Below are 14,193 nucleotides of genomic sequence, written 5' to 3'. Positions count from 1 at the left end.
ACAAGGAAAGAGCGAAGGAAAGCAGGAAGGACCCTTGGCCCACCCCATGCAGGTTTAAAATAAATTCAGACACACAATTCAATTAAATACACAAGTTTTTATTATCAGTACGTCTTAAATTTTATTTCACAATGTTATCGCAAATTATAAATGAGCAGCCATTAGCTCGATATTATTCTTTATTTGCAAGATAATAGAAGATCTAACAAATAGAGAATATTATCGATTGCCCGGGTCTCACCACGAGGAGGTTGCTGCACGAGAGACCCGAAAGGAAGCCAGAAGGAATTCAATACGCTTCCTTCTGACTCCCTTTCTTACAACGACGCTTTCGAGTTTTACAAACTAAAATTCGCAACGTATGTCGAGTAATTATTGCGGATAAAAAATGTGTGAGTCGGAGAAGAAGTCTCCGATCCACGGTGGGTGAAAAACGAATCAGGCAGAAGGCTCTGATTCTTTCGAAGAGAGAAACAAAACCGAACCAGAGCAGAAGGCTCTGGATCGAGGGTGACGCGACGCGTACAATGCTTGCAGAACCAACTCCAGCCAGCACCGATACCCGACGTGTCCTCACGAAGAGCGATGGCCGAGAGAAGCGTTCAAACGATACCCATTTCCCCCACCCACCTGTCGCCAGGCAACGACTAGCGTTGAGGCGACTCGGGTGGCCTTACAGCAGAGAGGATTTTACACGAGTGAACAGGTCTCTCGAACATCCCTCTCAATGGATCTACGCCGAGCACCGGTACCAACCGGTCTGGTACATACAAGCAAGGTCCGACACAGCATAAGGCTGTGTCGGAATCAAAAATCGAACCGAGCAAAGTGAAGTTACGGCAAAAATTACTCGACATATATATAATACTAACAAACAAGCTTAATAACTAACGCACGCATGCAAGTCGAGCAATTATTGTGAGAAAAGAAAACTAAGTCAGACAAGTCTCTGAACAATGAAAGAGATAATAAAAATGGAGCAGAAGGCTCAGATTTACAAAAAAGAAAAATGAAAGAAGCGAACCAGAGCAGAAGGCTCTGGTTCGAGGGTGACGCTACCAACTGGTCACAGCAGAAGGCTGTGACCAAAATCAACAAGCGAAACTAACAAAGTAAATCTAACACAATAATTGCTCGAGAACTAATACGAACTTATAAATACTGTGAAGTCTTCTTAAAATTCGTTGTCTTCGTTCGACGATAATCATGGTGAACTGTTGTGATTTAACTGAAACAGACTAATAATAATTAGACACAAAATGAAGTAACGCCGAAGTATTCGATGAAGAAATGAAGACCCCGTACACGAGTACGGCCTACCTACTATGCACAAGAGTGCAAATCTAACCAGCTCTCGAGAGCCAAACTAACCCCGTACACGAGTACGGCCTACCTAATATGCACAAGAGTGCAAATCTAACCAGCTCTCGAGAGCCAAACTAACCCCGTACACGAGTACGGCCTACCTAACATGCACAAGAGTGCAAATCTAACCAGCTCTCGAGAGCCAAACTAACCCCGTACACGAGTACGGCCTACCTAATATGCACAAGAGTGCAAATCTAACCAGCTCTCGAGAGCCAAACTAACCCCGTACACGAGTACGGCCTACCTAACATGCACAAGAGTGCGAATCTAACCAGCTCACGAGAGCCAAACTAACCCCGTACACGAGTACGGCCTACCTAATATGCACAAGAGTGCGAATCTAATCGGCTCACGAGAGCCAAACTAACCCCGTACACGAGTACGGCCTACCTAACATGCACAAGAGTGCGAATCTAACGTGCTCACGAGAGCCAAAATAACCCCGTACACAAGTACGGCCTACCCGACACGAAACTAAGAGTAGATGAAGTCAGAACTTCCATCTACTGAGGTGGCGCTTCGGGGCGCCCCGGGTTCGCCAATACCCGTACTCACCCACAGCAGTGAGTCCCTGAGGGACCTCCGTTCGGAGGAATACCAATTTAAAACCAGACATATAAATTTTAGAATAAGAACTTTTGAAAGTTCAGAAATAAATTTCAATTGGAAAGATGAACAATTCCAATCGAAAATAAATCAAACGAAATTGGGACGCAACGACATAAAGGCTAGGGTCATAGCAATTTTAAGAAACGGAACTTTTAAAAAGTTCAGAAGCAAATTTCAATTAGAAATCCAGAAAAAATGTACGATGTATATTGAATGAAAAAGTATTCCGAAACAAGAAGTGTGTGTTTCGGTTAATAATTAAAAGGAGCTGCCAAGAAGGCGTAGGTGGGCCAAAGGTAAACAAGGAAAGAGCGAAGGAAAGCAGGAAGGACCCTTGGCCCACCCCATGCAGGTTTAAAATAAATTCAGACACACAATTCAATTAAATACACAAGTTTTTATTATCAGTACGTCTTAAATTTTATTTCACAATGTTATCGCAAATTATAAATGAGCAGCCATTAGCTCGATATTATTCTTTATTTGCAAGATAATAGAAGATCTAACAAATAGAGAATATTATCGATTGCCCGGGTCTCACCACGAGGAGGTTGCTGCACGAGAGACCCGAAAGGAAGCCAGAAGGAATTCAATACGCTTCCTTCTGACTCCCTTTCTTACAACGACGCTTTCGAGTTTTACAAACTAAAATTCGCAACGTATGTCGAGTAATTATTGCGGATAAAAAATGTGTGAGTCGGAGAAGAAGTCTCCGATCCACGGTGGGTGAAAAACGAATCAGGCAGAAGGCTCTGATTCTTTCGAAGAGAGAAACAAAACCGAACCAGAGCAGAAGGCTCTGGATCGAGGGTGACGCGACGCGTACAATGCTTGCAGAACCAACTCCAGCCAGCACCGATACCCGACGTGTCCTCACGAAGAGCGATGGCCGAGAGAAGCGTTCAAACGATACCCATTTCCCCCACCCACCTGTCGCCAGGCAACGACTAGCGTTGAGGCGACTCGGGTGGCCTTACAGCAGAGAGGATTTTACACGAGTGAACAGGTCTCTCAACCATCCCTCTCAATGGATCTACGCCGAATACCGATACCAACCGGTCTGGTACATACAAGCAAGGACCGACACAGCAGAAGGCTGTGTCGGCGTCAAAAATCGAGCCAAGCAAAGTCAAATTAGGGCAAAAATTACTCGACATATATATAATACTAACAAACAAGCTTAATAACTAACGCACGCATGCAAGTCGAGCAATTATTGTGAGAAAAGAAAACTAAGTCAGACAAGTCTCTGAACAATGAAAGAGATAATAAAAATGGAGCAGAAGGCTCAGATTTACAAAAAAGAAAAATGAAAGAAGCGAACCAGAGCAGAAGGCTCTGGTTCGAGGGTGACGCTACCAACTGGTCACAGCAGAAGGCTGTGACCAAAATCAACAAGCGAAACTAACAAAGTAAATCTAACACAATAATTGCTCGAGAACTAATACGAACTTATAAATACTGTGAAGTCTTCTTAAAATTCGTTGTCTTCGTTCGACGATAATCATGGTGAACTGTTGTGATTTAACTGAAACAGACTAATAATAATTAGACACAAAATGAAGTAACGCCGAAGTATTCGATGAAGAAATGAAGACCCCGTACACGAGTACGGCCTACCTACTATGCACAAGAGTGCAAATCTAACCAGCTCTCGAGAGCCAAACTAACCCCGTACACGAGTACGGCCTACCTAATATGCACAAGAGTGCAAATCTAACCAGCTCTCGAGAGCCAAACTAACCCCGTACACGAGTACGGCCTACCTAACATGCACAAGAGTGCGAATCTAACCAGCTCACGAGAGCCAAACTAACCCCGTACACGAGTACGGCCTACCTAATATGCACAAGAGTGCGAATCTAATCGGCTCACGAGAGCCAAACTAACCCCGTACACGAGTACGGCCTACCTAACATGCACAAGAGTGCGAATCTAACGTGCTCACGAGAGCCAAAATAACCCCGTACACAAGTACGGCCTACCCGACACGAAACTAAGAGTAGATGAAGTCAGAACTTCCATCTACTGAGGTGGCGTTTCGGGGCGCCCCGGGTTCGCCAATACCCGTACTCACCCACAGCAGTGAGTCCCTGAGGGACCTCCGTTCGGAGGAATACCAATTTAAAACCAGATATATAAATTTTAGAATAAGAACTTTTGAAAGTTCAGAAATAAATTTCAATTGGAAACATGAACAATTCCAATAGGAAATAAATCAAACGAAATGGGGACGCAACGACATAAAGGTTAGGGTCATAGCAATTTTAAGAAACAGAACTTTTAAAAAGTTCAGAAATAAATTTCAATTGGAAAGATGAACAATTCCAATCCTAAATAAATCAAACGAAATTGGGACGCAACAACACAAAGGCTAGGGTCGCCCCGGGTTAGCCAATACCCGTACTCACCCACGGCCCCATCCGTGAGTGAGCCCCCTGAGGGACCTCCGTTCGGAGGAATACCAATTTTAAATCAGATAAATAAATTTTAGGATAAGAACTTTTGAAAGTTCAGAAATAATTTTTAATTTGAAAGTTGAACAATTTTTATCAGGTATAAATATAGGGAAATTAGAACGCAACAACCTACAAGCTTGGATCGCTCCGGGTTCGCTAATACCCGCACTCACCCACAGGACGCACCCGTGAGTGAGTCCCTGAGGGACCTCCATTCGGAGGAATACCAATTTTAAATCAGATAAATAAATTTTAGAAGAACTTTTGAAAGTTCAGAAATAATTTTTAATTTGAAAGTTGAACAATTTGTATCAGGTATAAATATAGGGAAATTAGAACGCAACAACCTACAAGCTTGGATCGCTCCGGATTCGCTAATACCCGCACTCACCCACAGGACGCACCCGTGAGTGAGCCCCTTAGGGACCTCCGTTCGGAGGAATACCAATTTTAAGTCAGATAAATAAATTTTAGGATAAGAACTTTTGAAAGTTCAGAAATAATTTTTAATTTGAAAGTTGAACAATTTTAATCACAAATAAATATAGCGAAATTAGGACGCAACAAACAACAAGCTCGGCCCGGCTCGTGAGTGAGTCCCCGATGGACCTCCGATCGGAGGAGTATCAATTTTATATTACAAATATAATATAATATAATTTCAGAATACCAATTTTATGTCAAAAATATAATATGATATAATAAAATTTCAGAGTACTAATGTTATGTCAAAAATATAATATAATATAATTTCAAGAAAAGAAACTTGTGAAAAATTCCGTAGCAAATTCGAATTAAAAATACAGAAATAATAATTGACGTTCGTTGAATGAGCACGTATTCCAAAATAGAAAATGTATATTTGTGTTGTTACTTACCAGTTGTTGAAAGTTGACCAAGGTGAGCGGAGACGGCTTTCAGGAACCGCAGGCTGACCGCGAGCCAGCTTAAGGTGGACAGGGTTGACCAGTGATGTCCACTGCAGCTCTGGAGGATCCCTGGTCAACTCGAAGGTAGGCGAGGGTAGGCCAGGGTGGGCCAGGGTAGCTCTGGAGAACCTCTGGTCAACTCCAAGGTCGGTAGCCCTTCTGGTCCCGGAGCACCTCCGCTCACTCCTGAGTGCGCACTACGACTGACTGACTGAGCGCGGACGCCGTGGTGGGGTGCGCGGTGCGCAACTCCCCCACCCCAACCAGCTGCGCCAGATTTCGATCGCCGCAATAGTAATTATTGATAAATTTGTTATTTCTGGTTGCTTAATGTTTATAACAATTTCTTTTGTTAATGTTATCAACAAGCACTCCCTTGACCATCTTGCCATCTAATTTTTTAGTAAAAATACCTAATAGAACTCGAGATACAGAGTAACTTTTGAACCATGAATATTCGCACGTATTAATTTATCGAACACATTTCACTGATAAATTTATTATTTATGGCTGTTTAATGTTTATAACAATTTCTTTTGTTAATGGTATCAACAAGCACTCCCTTGACCGTCTTGCCATCTAATTTTTTAGTAAAAATACCCAATAGAACTCGAGATACAGAGTAACTTTTAAACCATGAATATTCGCACACAGTAATTTATCGAACACATTTCACAGATAAATTTATTATTTCTGGTTGTTTAATGTTTATAACAATTTCTTTTGTTAATGGTATCAACAAGCACTCCCTTGACCATCTTGCCATCTAATTTTTTAGTAAAAATAAATTATAGAAACCGAAATATAGAATAACTTTTAAGCCATGAATATTCGCACGCATTAATTTATCGTACGAAATTCACTGTTAAATTTATTATTTCTGGCTGTTTAATGTTTATAACAATTCCTTTTGCTAATGATGTCGATAAGCACTCCCTTGACCATCATGCCATCTAATTATTTATTAAAAATAAATGAAAGAAACCGAGATATAAAATAACTTTTGAACCATGAATATTCGCACGTATTAATTTATCGTACAAAATTCACAGTTAAATTTATTATTTCTGGCTGTTTAATATTTATAACAATTCCTTTCGGCAATGATGTCGACAAGCACTGCCTTGACCATCATGCCATCTAATTATTTAGTAAAAATAAATTATAGAAACCGAAATATAGAATAACTTTTAAGCCATGAATATTCGCACGCATTAATTTATCGTACGAAATTCACTGTTAAATTTATTATTTCTGGCTGTTTAATGTTTATAACAATTCCTTTTGCCAATGATGTCGACAAGCACTGCCTTGACCATCATGCCATCTAATTATTTATTAAAAATAAATTATAGAAACCGAAATACAGAATATTTTTCGAGCTCGAGGCCGGCCTTGGGTGAACGAACGGAGACGTAAACCTTTTGTTTACGTCTATTGTCATACTTGTCGCGAGGCCATTGTTTCCCAAATTCTAAAATATCAAATCCGCTGCCCGTCGTCCTTGGCTCGCTTAATTTACCGCCTTATCATCTCGCCGTTTGTATAAACCTTACCTCCTGTTATAATATAAATGTTTATAACAATTCCTTTCGCCAATGATGTCGACAAGCACTCCCTTGACCATTTTGCCATCTATTTATTTAAAGCAACGATCTGCTAGAAAATCCTCACTGATGACTCTATTAGCAGATACCGGAAGGAAACACCATCAAGTTTAATTTGAAAAGCCCGCTCTACCTTTGTTCTTAGTGAGTCATCTGGTGTCGTGTCACGACACTAAGACATAAGAGACGGTCTCTTGGACCACCTATTCTTCTTACACCGTGGCACCGACGAGATATATATCTCGTCGGTGACCTCGTCTGTGATGCAGGTTCTAAACAGGCTAAAAAGTTGATGCAGGTTCTGTTCCAGGCTAAAAAGATGATGCAGGTTCTGTTCCAAGCTAAAAAGATAATGCAGAAAAGTGGGGACACTAAAACCCCGAGCGTGAGCACTCTCATTCCTCTCTGATAGCATATGCGTCAGTGGATCACTCTCGTTGACTCTCATATTCTGTCTGAAAATACATACCATACATTGTAGTCTCAATACAAAATGATGCACTATTCTGTGAATGTGCCAAAAATTCAATTTTATGGGCGGTTAATAAACCGTTTATTCAGTAATACGAGTACAAATAAATGTTCCAGTCAAAGTATATATAAGAAAGAATGTAATGACTCTACGAAAATTCTTAAATCAGTAAAATATCCTGATTATGAAATAGTCTATACTTTTCCATACATTAAACATGTTTCCGCTATAAACGTAATAAAGCGTAATCAAACTGTGTTTACTGGAGCGTGTACCTTAACATGTATAGGTGCGCGGTTGTTAGATTTTATTTCAACGGATATTTGTTTATCAGCCATAGCTACTAGTAAGTTTATGAATCATTTTATTTAACTCTTATGTGGAATTTTAATTAGTCACTTACTAAAAAAAATTAAGTAGAAAAGAAAATATTAAATTCGTCAAAATTGAAACAGAATTTCATTTTGGGCAAACTCATTTTATTTAGGTTTGTTTAATGCATTAGATAAGTCTATGTAGGTAAAATGAATGAGCTAATTAAATGGCTTGACTTTTCTAAAGACCTTATCTTTAACTCTTTGCAAACAAGAACTTTTTTCATTGGTTTTCCAGTAGTCTGAATGTGCTTATTTTTTATGTAAAATAAGCTTGTGCACTGAAAAGCTAAATATAAGAGTAAAAGAGGGGAAAGATGTATTTGATAAACATTTGTTCGATGTCATTAGAGAATAATTTTTTTATGAAATAACAGTGGTAGTCATTCACAAAGGGTTAAGGGAAGATCACATTATCACGTTTATCAAGTAAAGGCTTATCTAATGCTATTCATCTTAAACGATAATAATACTTCTAACTAAAATTGACATGTCATCATCAGTTGAATTCAATCTCACGAAATTCCACAGAAAGAGTAGTTTTTAATTGAGGTGTCTGTTACTTGTTTCATATTAATTTTTTTATTGTACATTTTAGGTAGTATATTAACAATTTCTCTTCATGTGGGCACTATAATGTGCAATAATATTATTGCACTTGTATATTTAAGAAAAGAAGATCACAATGTAATATTATCGTATTCCAATTATTGGGGTAAAAGGGTGGATTTAAAAACTGATATTATGAATATTTTACCTCTATCAGAAACTCCTTTAAATATTTGTTCTAAGTTCTATAGAATATTGAACATTAAGTCATGTCAAAAACAATTGAAATTAATTGTACCATATGGACAAATAGTTCAAGAAAAAAATTTTGTAAATATATTTGGTATGTACGACTGATTCGTTGTGTAGAAATTCATTATTATATCCTTATTTTATTGAAATAAATGTTTATGTAAATAACTATTTTGGTTTATATACATATAATTTATAATACGGTAAAAACTACTTTTATTTAGATCCACCTAAAATGTGCATAAGCACGATTTGCTTCACACTGCTTATGTATATCTTGCTTCCTTTTAATAACACGACCCTGAAATGCAAGATTTGGTAAGATTAATATAAATAATTGTGAACCATGAGAAATATATTACACGGGGTGCCCAAGTACAATATGAAAATCAATAATGATAATATATGATTGCAGTTTTGTTTTGTATTTACTCCACGTTTCTACTATTAAGATTATTTGGAGGTCATAGTATAATTTTTTTACAGTATTATTGAACTTGCCTTGCATTGTTATAACACTATTAAGATGGTCTTCATTTAATATAGAAAAGTTTTTCAGAATTTTTTTTAATTAAAATTGATAATCAATTGGAAATGGATCAACTTTGAATAATGAAATTATTTCTTATAGAATACATTATGTGTATATGTATTCATCGACGTACCTGATGATTAGCAGCATCAATTAGTTCCTTTGCTAACATTGAAGGAAACGTTTGGGTACAATCTTTCTCGCTTGCGGTTTGAATTATCCAGTTCATTGACAAAAATCTAGCCCTGTTATCGTTCATTGGTACTGGAACCTACAAATTTCTATTATTAAATATATAAATTTAGTCCACAAACTTTAAACAAACATATGTTAATACCTGATAAACAATTCCACCTTTCCTTATTTTCTGTAGTTGCAACATTGGTGTACAATTCTCTATGGCACGATGAAAAATGTCTATTGGATTCAATAAAACAAATTGCTTATGTTCAGGAGCAGTCTTATTGTAACGTTCTAATTGTATCATTTTAATGTGTTCAAATGTTTTTTCCACTATTGCTCTAGCTACTGCTTTCTTGCCTTTGCGCATAATATAATTTGTAAACTTCCTAATAACCACAAATAATAAATATTCAATCTCTGAAATTTTACTTTCATTAAAAATTAAACTATATACCTAACGACTTCATCATGGAATTCAGATGCCGTGTCAGAAGTAAGAGCTGCCCTAATAGGCAGATGAGCTACTTTTTCCCTTTCTTCACTTTTATTTAATTGGTTTTGGTCTTCCTTTTTATAAACTGGTTTTATATAAGTAGATGGGTATAAACTGTAATTCTGAATAATATTTGTTGGTGTGTATCTGGAAAATAAATAACAGTACATTATTAATGAATCCTTTGTAGCAAAAGCTTACTAACGTGATGAATTAGTAAACTGCAGATTTGATGTATTTCTGACTAAGAGTGTAGATGAAATATGAAAAAGTCAGAAGAGTCTAAGAGTACGGATATAGTGGAGTAGTGAAGATTGAGGATAGCAATGTGAAAAAAACTGTTTTTTCAATTAAAATCATTTTTATTAGATACTCTTATATTTTTACTATAAGCACCTAAAGTATCATTTCCATCGATTTGCTAGCTCAGTCGTCATAATTTAGCATTAAATAATTTGAAAAAAGGTTGACACTTTATTTTACAAGTCTGTAAAACAAACAATTTGCAAGATATCGAAAAATCCTTTATGATAAGTTCATTTATCACTAAAGACTACAACATATGCGAATTTGAACAAAATTTGAAACACTACTCCAAAAAGTGGCCAACTCATTCTACATAGAATTATTTATATGTAGTATTACAAAATTTTTGTTCTGTACATTGTCATTTTGTAAAACACTGTAATCGATATTATTTTTCAATATACATAATTTTTTTATTTAAAACTATACTGTGTTTATTCATACTTGCGCAATAACGTTCAATTCTTAATATTCTACACAGATTTCAAATTTACTACTGCTTCATTTACTCTTTTATTGCTATATAAACCAGACCTTTCATGAGTAGCATTCAAGTTATAAAATTGGTGGTCAAAACAAATTCCTAAACATAATAAAATATTGCTTTGGAAGGTTATGTTAAGAAAAACACGAATAAAGAGGTTAAAACACACATGAAAGCAATATCAGATACACAAATACAAGTTTATAATTTATAAAGATGCATATATTGTGTAAAATTCTCTAAATTACCTTTTTATATTCTGTAATAATAATGGATTTAATGATCTTGCTAAAGCCATTTTCGTACAGAAAACTGTACCTGCACTTTCACAACAGAACTCGCAAAACAATAATGGTGGTTTCATTTATCTCACTGACACGTGATCACTTTTGTACGATTTTCACAGAATTTCGTAATTCACATATTCCTTGTGTATTGCACTTAATAAAATGTTGGATTGCTTAAATTTAATTAATTCATCAATTAGAAAATTGCAGTTATTTGCATGCAAATTACTAAATAGTTTATCTAATTTTTTCCATGCATTTAAATCAGTATTTTATATTAATATAAAACCTACAAGAATGATCATTCTCGAGATGCCATGAACATTTTATGCATTAAAAGAGACTATCTTTGAAGGATATAAAAATGTATTTATTCAATACATTATATCTAATGTAAACATTTAATGTTAACTTTAGTATCTTACATTATTTAACAGTAGTAATAATATCAACTTTCCCAGTTAGCCAAATGCCTACTCGACCAAATCCTGCTCGAAGCAGAAGAGTTATGTATTTCGTACCAAACCCTGCTCGAAGCAGAATTTGGAACTCCTGTGCTTTGATTGTGACACCAAAGTGTGTCGTGGAATTCATAAGGCAATGCGGCGGCAGATGTTTGTCACATCCATGCGAAGCCTACAGGTAAAATTCCATGCGGCATCATGCGGCATGGGAGCCAAACTTTGACTTCGTTATAGAGGGCAGGTCCGTCGCACTAAGAACGGACGTAACCTTGTTCTAACAGTAAATATCGGTAAAAGTTGAAGTAAATCTTCCTGTGTAGGGTGGGAAAAGGTATTTTATTTAAGTTTCAATGCGTAATAAAGATAAAGTGATGCGTAAACACCACAATGTGTCGTGAAAGACAAAGCGCCGTGTTGTATAATTCGAAGAGCGTACGTGCGAGAAAGAGAGAGAGAGAACGAGCGCGAAGAGTGTGCGTGCGAGAGAGAAAGAACAGAGCGCGAAGAGTGTGCGTGCGAGACAGAGAGAGCGCGAGTGTGCGAGAGAGAGAGAAAAGAGCGCGAAGAGTGTGCGTGCGAGAGGAAGTGGATTCGAAGAAGATTGAAAGAAGTATATGGAAAGGGATGACGGAATATTTTTAATTCATTAATTTCTTTTAAAGCCATAATATGTATAATTTTTAATTTATGATGCGCGTATGTTAGGTGTTGCGCGTTACGCGATCATGCGCAGTGCAGTTTGCGACACCAGACTGGGAATAACAGCTCTCACGACGAAGGTGTCGGTGTTTCGACACGCGCACTGATTCCGTCTTGTTTGATTAGTGATTCCTTTGTTAGTTAATTACTAATTATTAAGTTCGTAAATTAACTCTGAAGCGGTGAAGACTGGATGAGCAGTGGATTCGAAGGAAGGAAGGATAGAAGCAGAGAAGACGCCAGATAAGTATTGCCACGTGGTATTGTTACCAATACACGTAACAAATTATTATATATTTTGTATATTCTTTATTCAGTTTTCTTTTACCCCCATGGATCGTAGAGTTTTGAAGAAGTCGGTTTTCGCGAAACCGACTATAATAAATTAAGCGCTAGGCAGAAACGAAATATTCGGCGCGAAATAACCTCAAATTTGAGGAAGTTTTCACGTGACAATAAATTACAAAGTCCCCCTAATCTTGATAATCTGCAGAACATTCCCAGCACGTCTTCTTTATCCGTGCCTGTCAGTAATAATAGTAATGAAAGTCTTCTTAATATTCCCACCACATCTTCATTCACGCATGATTCGTCTTCTACCTTTTCATGCGATGATGTGGTTTGGGAATATGCTGGTACTGTTTCAGAAGTATCATTTCGTGATGGTTTAGCATCTTGCTTTGTGGACAATAATTTAACGCACACTCAGGGGAACAACATCTTATCTCTTCTACGTACCCATTCGTGTTTTTCTAGTTTGCCGAAAGATATAAGAACGCTCATTAGTATACCATGTACCAGTGTCGTCACCTCTGTGGTAGAACCAGGAGAGTATGTTCATTTTGATGTAGAGTTGGAAATAGTTAAACAGTTATCTCAATGTTCTCCAATAATTCCTGGAGAGTTGCAATTATATTTTCATGTGGATGGATGTAGTTTAGATAGTTCCAATACAATTCAAATTTGGCCTATTTAAGTCAGAATTGTAAATATCTTAAATAGTAAACCCATTGTAGTAGGGATTTATAAAGGCACTCAAAAAACAGAGGATTGTAACAATTGTCTTCAAAAATTTGTCTCTGACATAAACTTGATAATCTCAAATGGAGGCATTACGTTCCACGAGAAAAAAATTCCAGTCGTATTAAAACATTATATGTTTTATTGCTGATGCACCAGCGAATCGTCGATGGATGAAGAAGACGGTAACATATTGGGAATGTCCCAGTAGGTTATCGCTGTGCTGGTTCATTTTGAAACAGTATAGTTTATTCCAAGTTGCACATTGTACATTACATATTTCTCGTGTTATGATAAATTGTATTGTTATTATATATAGATACGCATGGAAAACAAATAACTTTATGTTATAATCAATAATATCTTCTGTGCAGTATTGTATAGTATTATTTTAGTACTCTAGACTTTATATAGTACTCACAAATATTTTTAATTATTTCAGATACCTATTTTTCCAAGAATGCTTTACTACCAGGATTACCACCGTAAGTAATTTGGAACAAATGTCAAAACAGTATTATTTTGAGTTGATTAATGAATTGAAAGTGAGTATATACATTATTCTAGAATTAAAAAAAATTTTTCTTCGAAATATATCTATTGTACAATGAGAACAGAACATATATTGCGTCCTAATGTAAGGCCCTTTTTGTTTGTAGGAAGGAGAAACTAAAAGAGTGGTGTGCTGTCCATGCTGCCCATGCCTAATGACCTATATTATGTATTATAAATTAATTAAACTCTTCTTAAGCGCCCCCATACCTTATTTTCCATTCGAGGGTTTTATTTCCATTATTTTAAGATTTGAATATTTATTTTTTATTTTATAACAGTTTTGTTATGATAATTGAATTTTATATCATTTTTATTTCCTTCGTGTAACTTGTACAGTTCATTTTTTTAAATTTTATTGTCTATTCGTTTTCTTTCTTAAGATTATAAATATGAAACAAATAAATTTATATAATACAAATATATGTAAAATAAAAATAAATTAAGATTAAAATAAATACGTTTGTAAATTCAATTTTCCCTCTCGTCGTTTATTCCGATTTTTCCCGATATTTACTTTCAGAACAAGGTTACCCCTTTCTTATTGCGACGGA

General features: G+C 36.4%; 2 protein-coding genes across 2 annotated transcripts; one reads left to right on the top strand and one right to left on the bottom strand.

The window, feature by feature from the left end:
• The first annotated feature begins 7,291 nt into the window (after positions 1-7,291).
• Positions 7,292-8,724, top strand: LOC143354687 (transmembrane protein 186-like). The gene is made up of 3 exons (XM_076788950.1): positions 7,292-7,334; positions 7,614-7,790; positions 8,417-8,724. Exons 1-3 carry the CDS (start codon positions 7,292-7,294, stop codon positions 8,722-8,724), a joined length of 528 nt encoding a protein of 175 aa, XP_076645065.1.
• Mrps7 (mitochondrial ribosomal protein S7) lies at positions 8,681-11,078 on the bottom strand. Its single transcript, XM_076787983.1, has 5 exons — positions 10,866-11,078; positions 9,789-9,974; positions 9,489-9,720; positions 9,285-9,422; positions 8,681-8,920 (listed from the first exon to the last, which is right to left on the bottom strand). The coding sequence occupies exons 1-5, from the start codon at positions 10,979-10,981 to the stop codon at positions 8,840-8,842; spliced, it is 753 nt and encodes a 250-aa protein (XP_076644098.1). The 5' UTR covers positions 10,982-11,078; the 3' UTR covers positions 8,681-8,839.
• Between the last annotated feature and the right edge of the window lie 3,115 nt (positions 11,079-14,193).

The sequence above is a fragment of the Halictus rubicundus genome, chromosome 5, assembly GCF_050948215.1.
Source record: "Halictus rubicundus isolate RS-2024b chromosome 5, iyHalRubi1_principal, whole genome shotgun sequence".
In the NCBI taxonomy this organism is placed as follows: domain Eukaryota; kingdom Metazoa; phylum Arthropoda; class Insecta; order Hymenoptera; family Halictidae; genus Halictus; species Halictus rubicundus.
This window is presented reverse-complemented; position numbering and strand designations above follow the sequence as displayed.

Coding starts and splice junctions, on each gene's coding strand:
- Mrps7 (XM_076787983.1), bottom strand. CDS start 10,981: ATGAAACCACCATTATTGTTTTGCGAGTTCTGTTGTGAAAGTGCAGGT. Junction 9,721..9,788: donor TTCCATGATGAAGTCGTTAG/GTATATAGTTTA, acceptor TGTGGTTATTAG/GAAGTTTACAAATTATATTA. Junction 8,921..9,284: donor TTGATGCTGCTAATCATCAG/GTACGTCGATGA, acceptor CTTGCATTTCAG/GGTCGTGTTATTAAAAGGAA.
- LOC143354687 (XM_076788950.1), top strand. CDS start 7,292: ATGATGCAGGTTCTGTTCCAAGCTAAAAAGATAATGCAGAAAA. Junction 7,335..7,613: donor TAAAAAGATAATGCAGAAAA/GTGGGGACACTA, acceptor TTCTTAAATCAG/TAAAATATCCTGATTATGAA. Junction 7,791..8,416: donor TTTATCAGCCATAGCTACTA/GTAAGTTTATGA, acceptor TGTACATTTTAG/GTAGTATATTAACAATTTCT.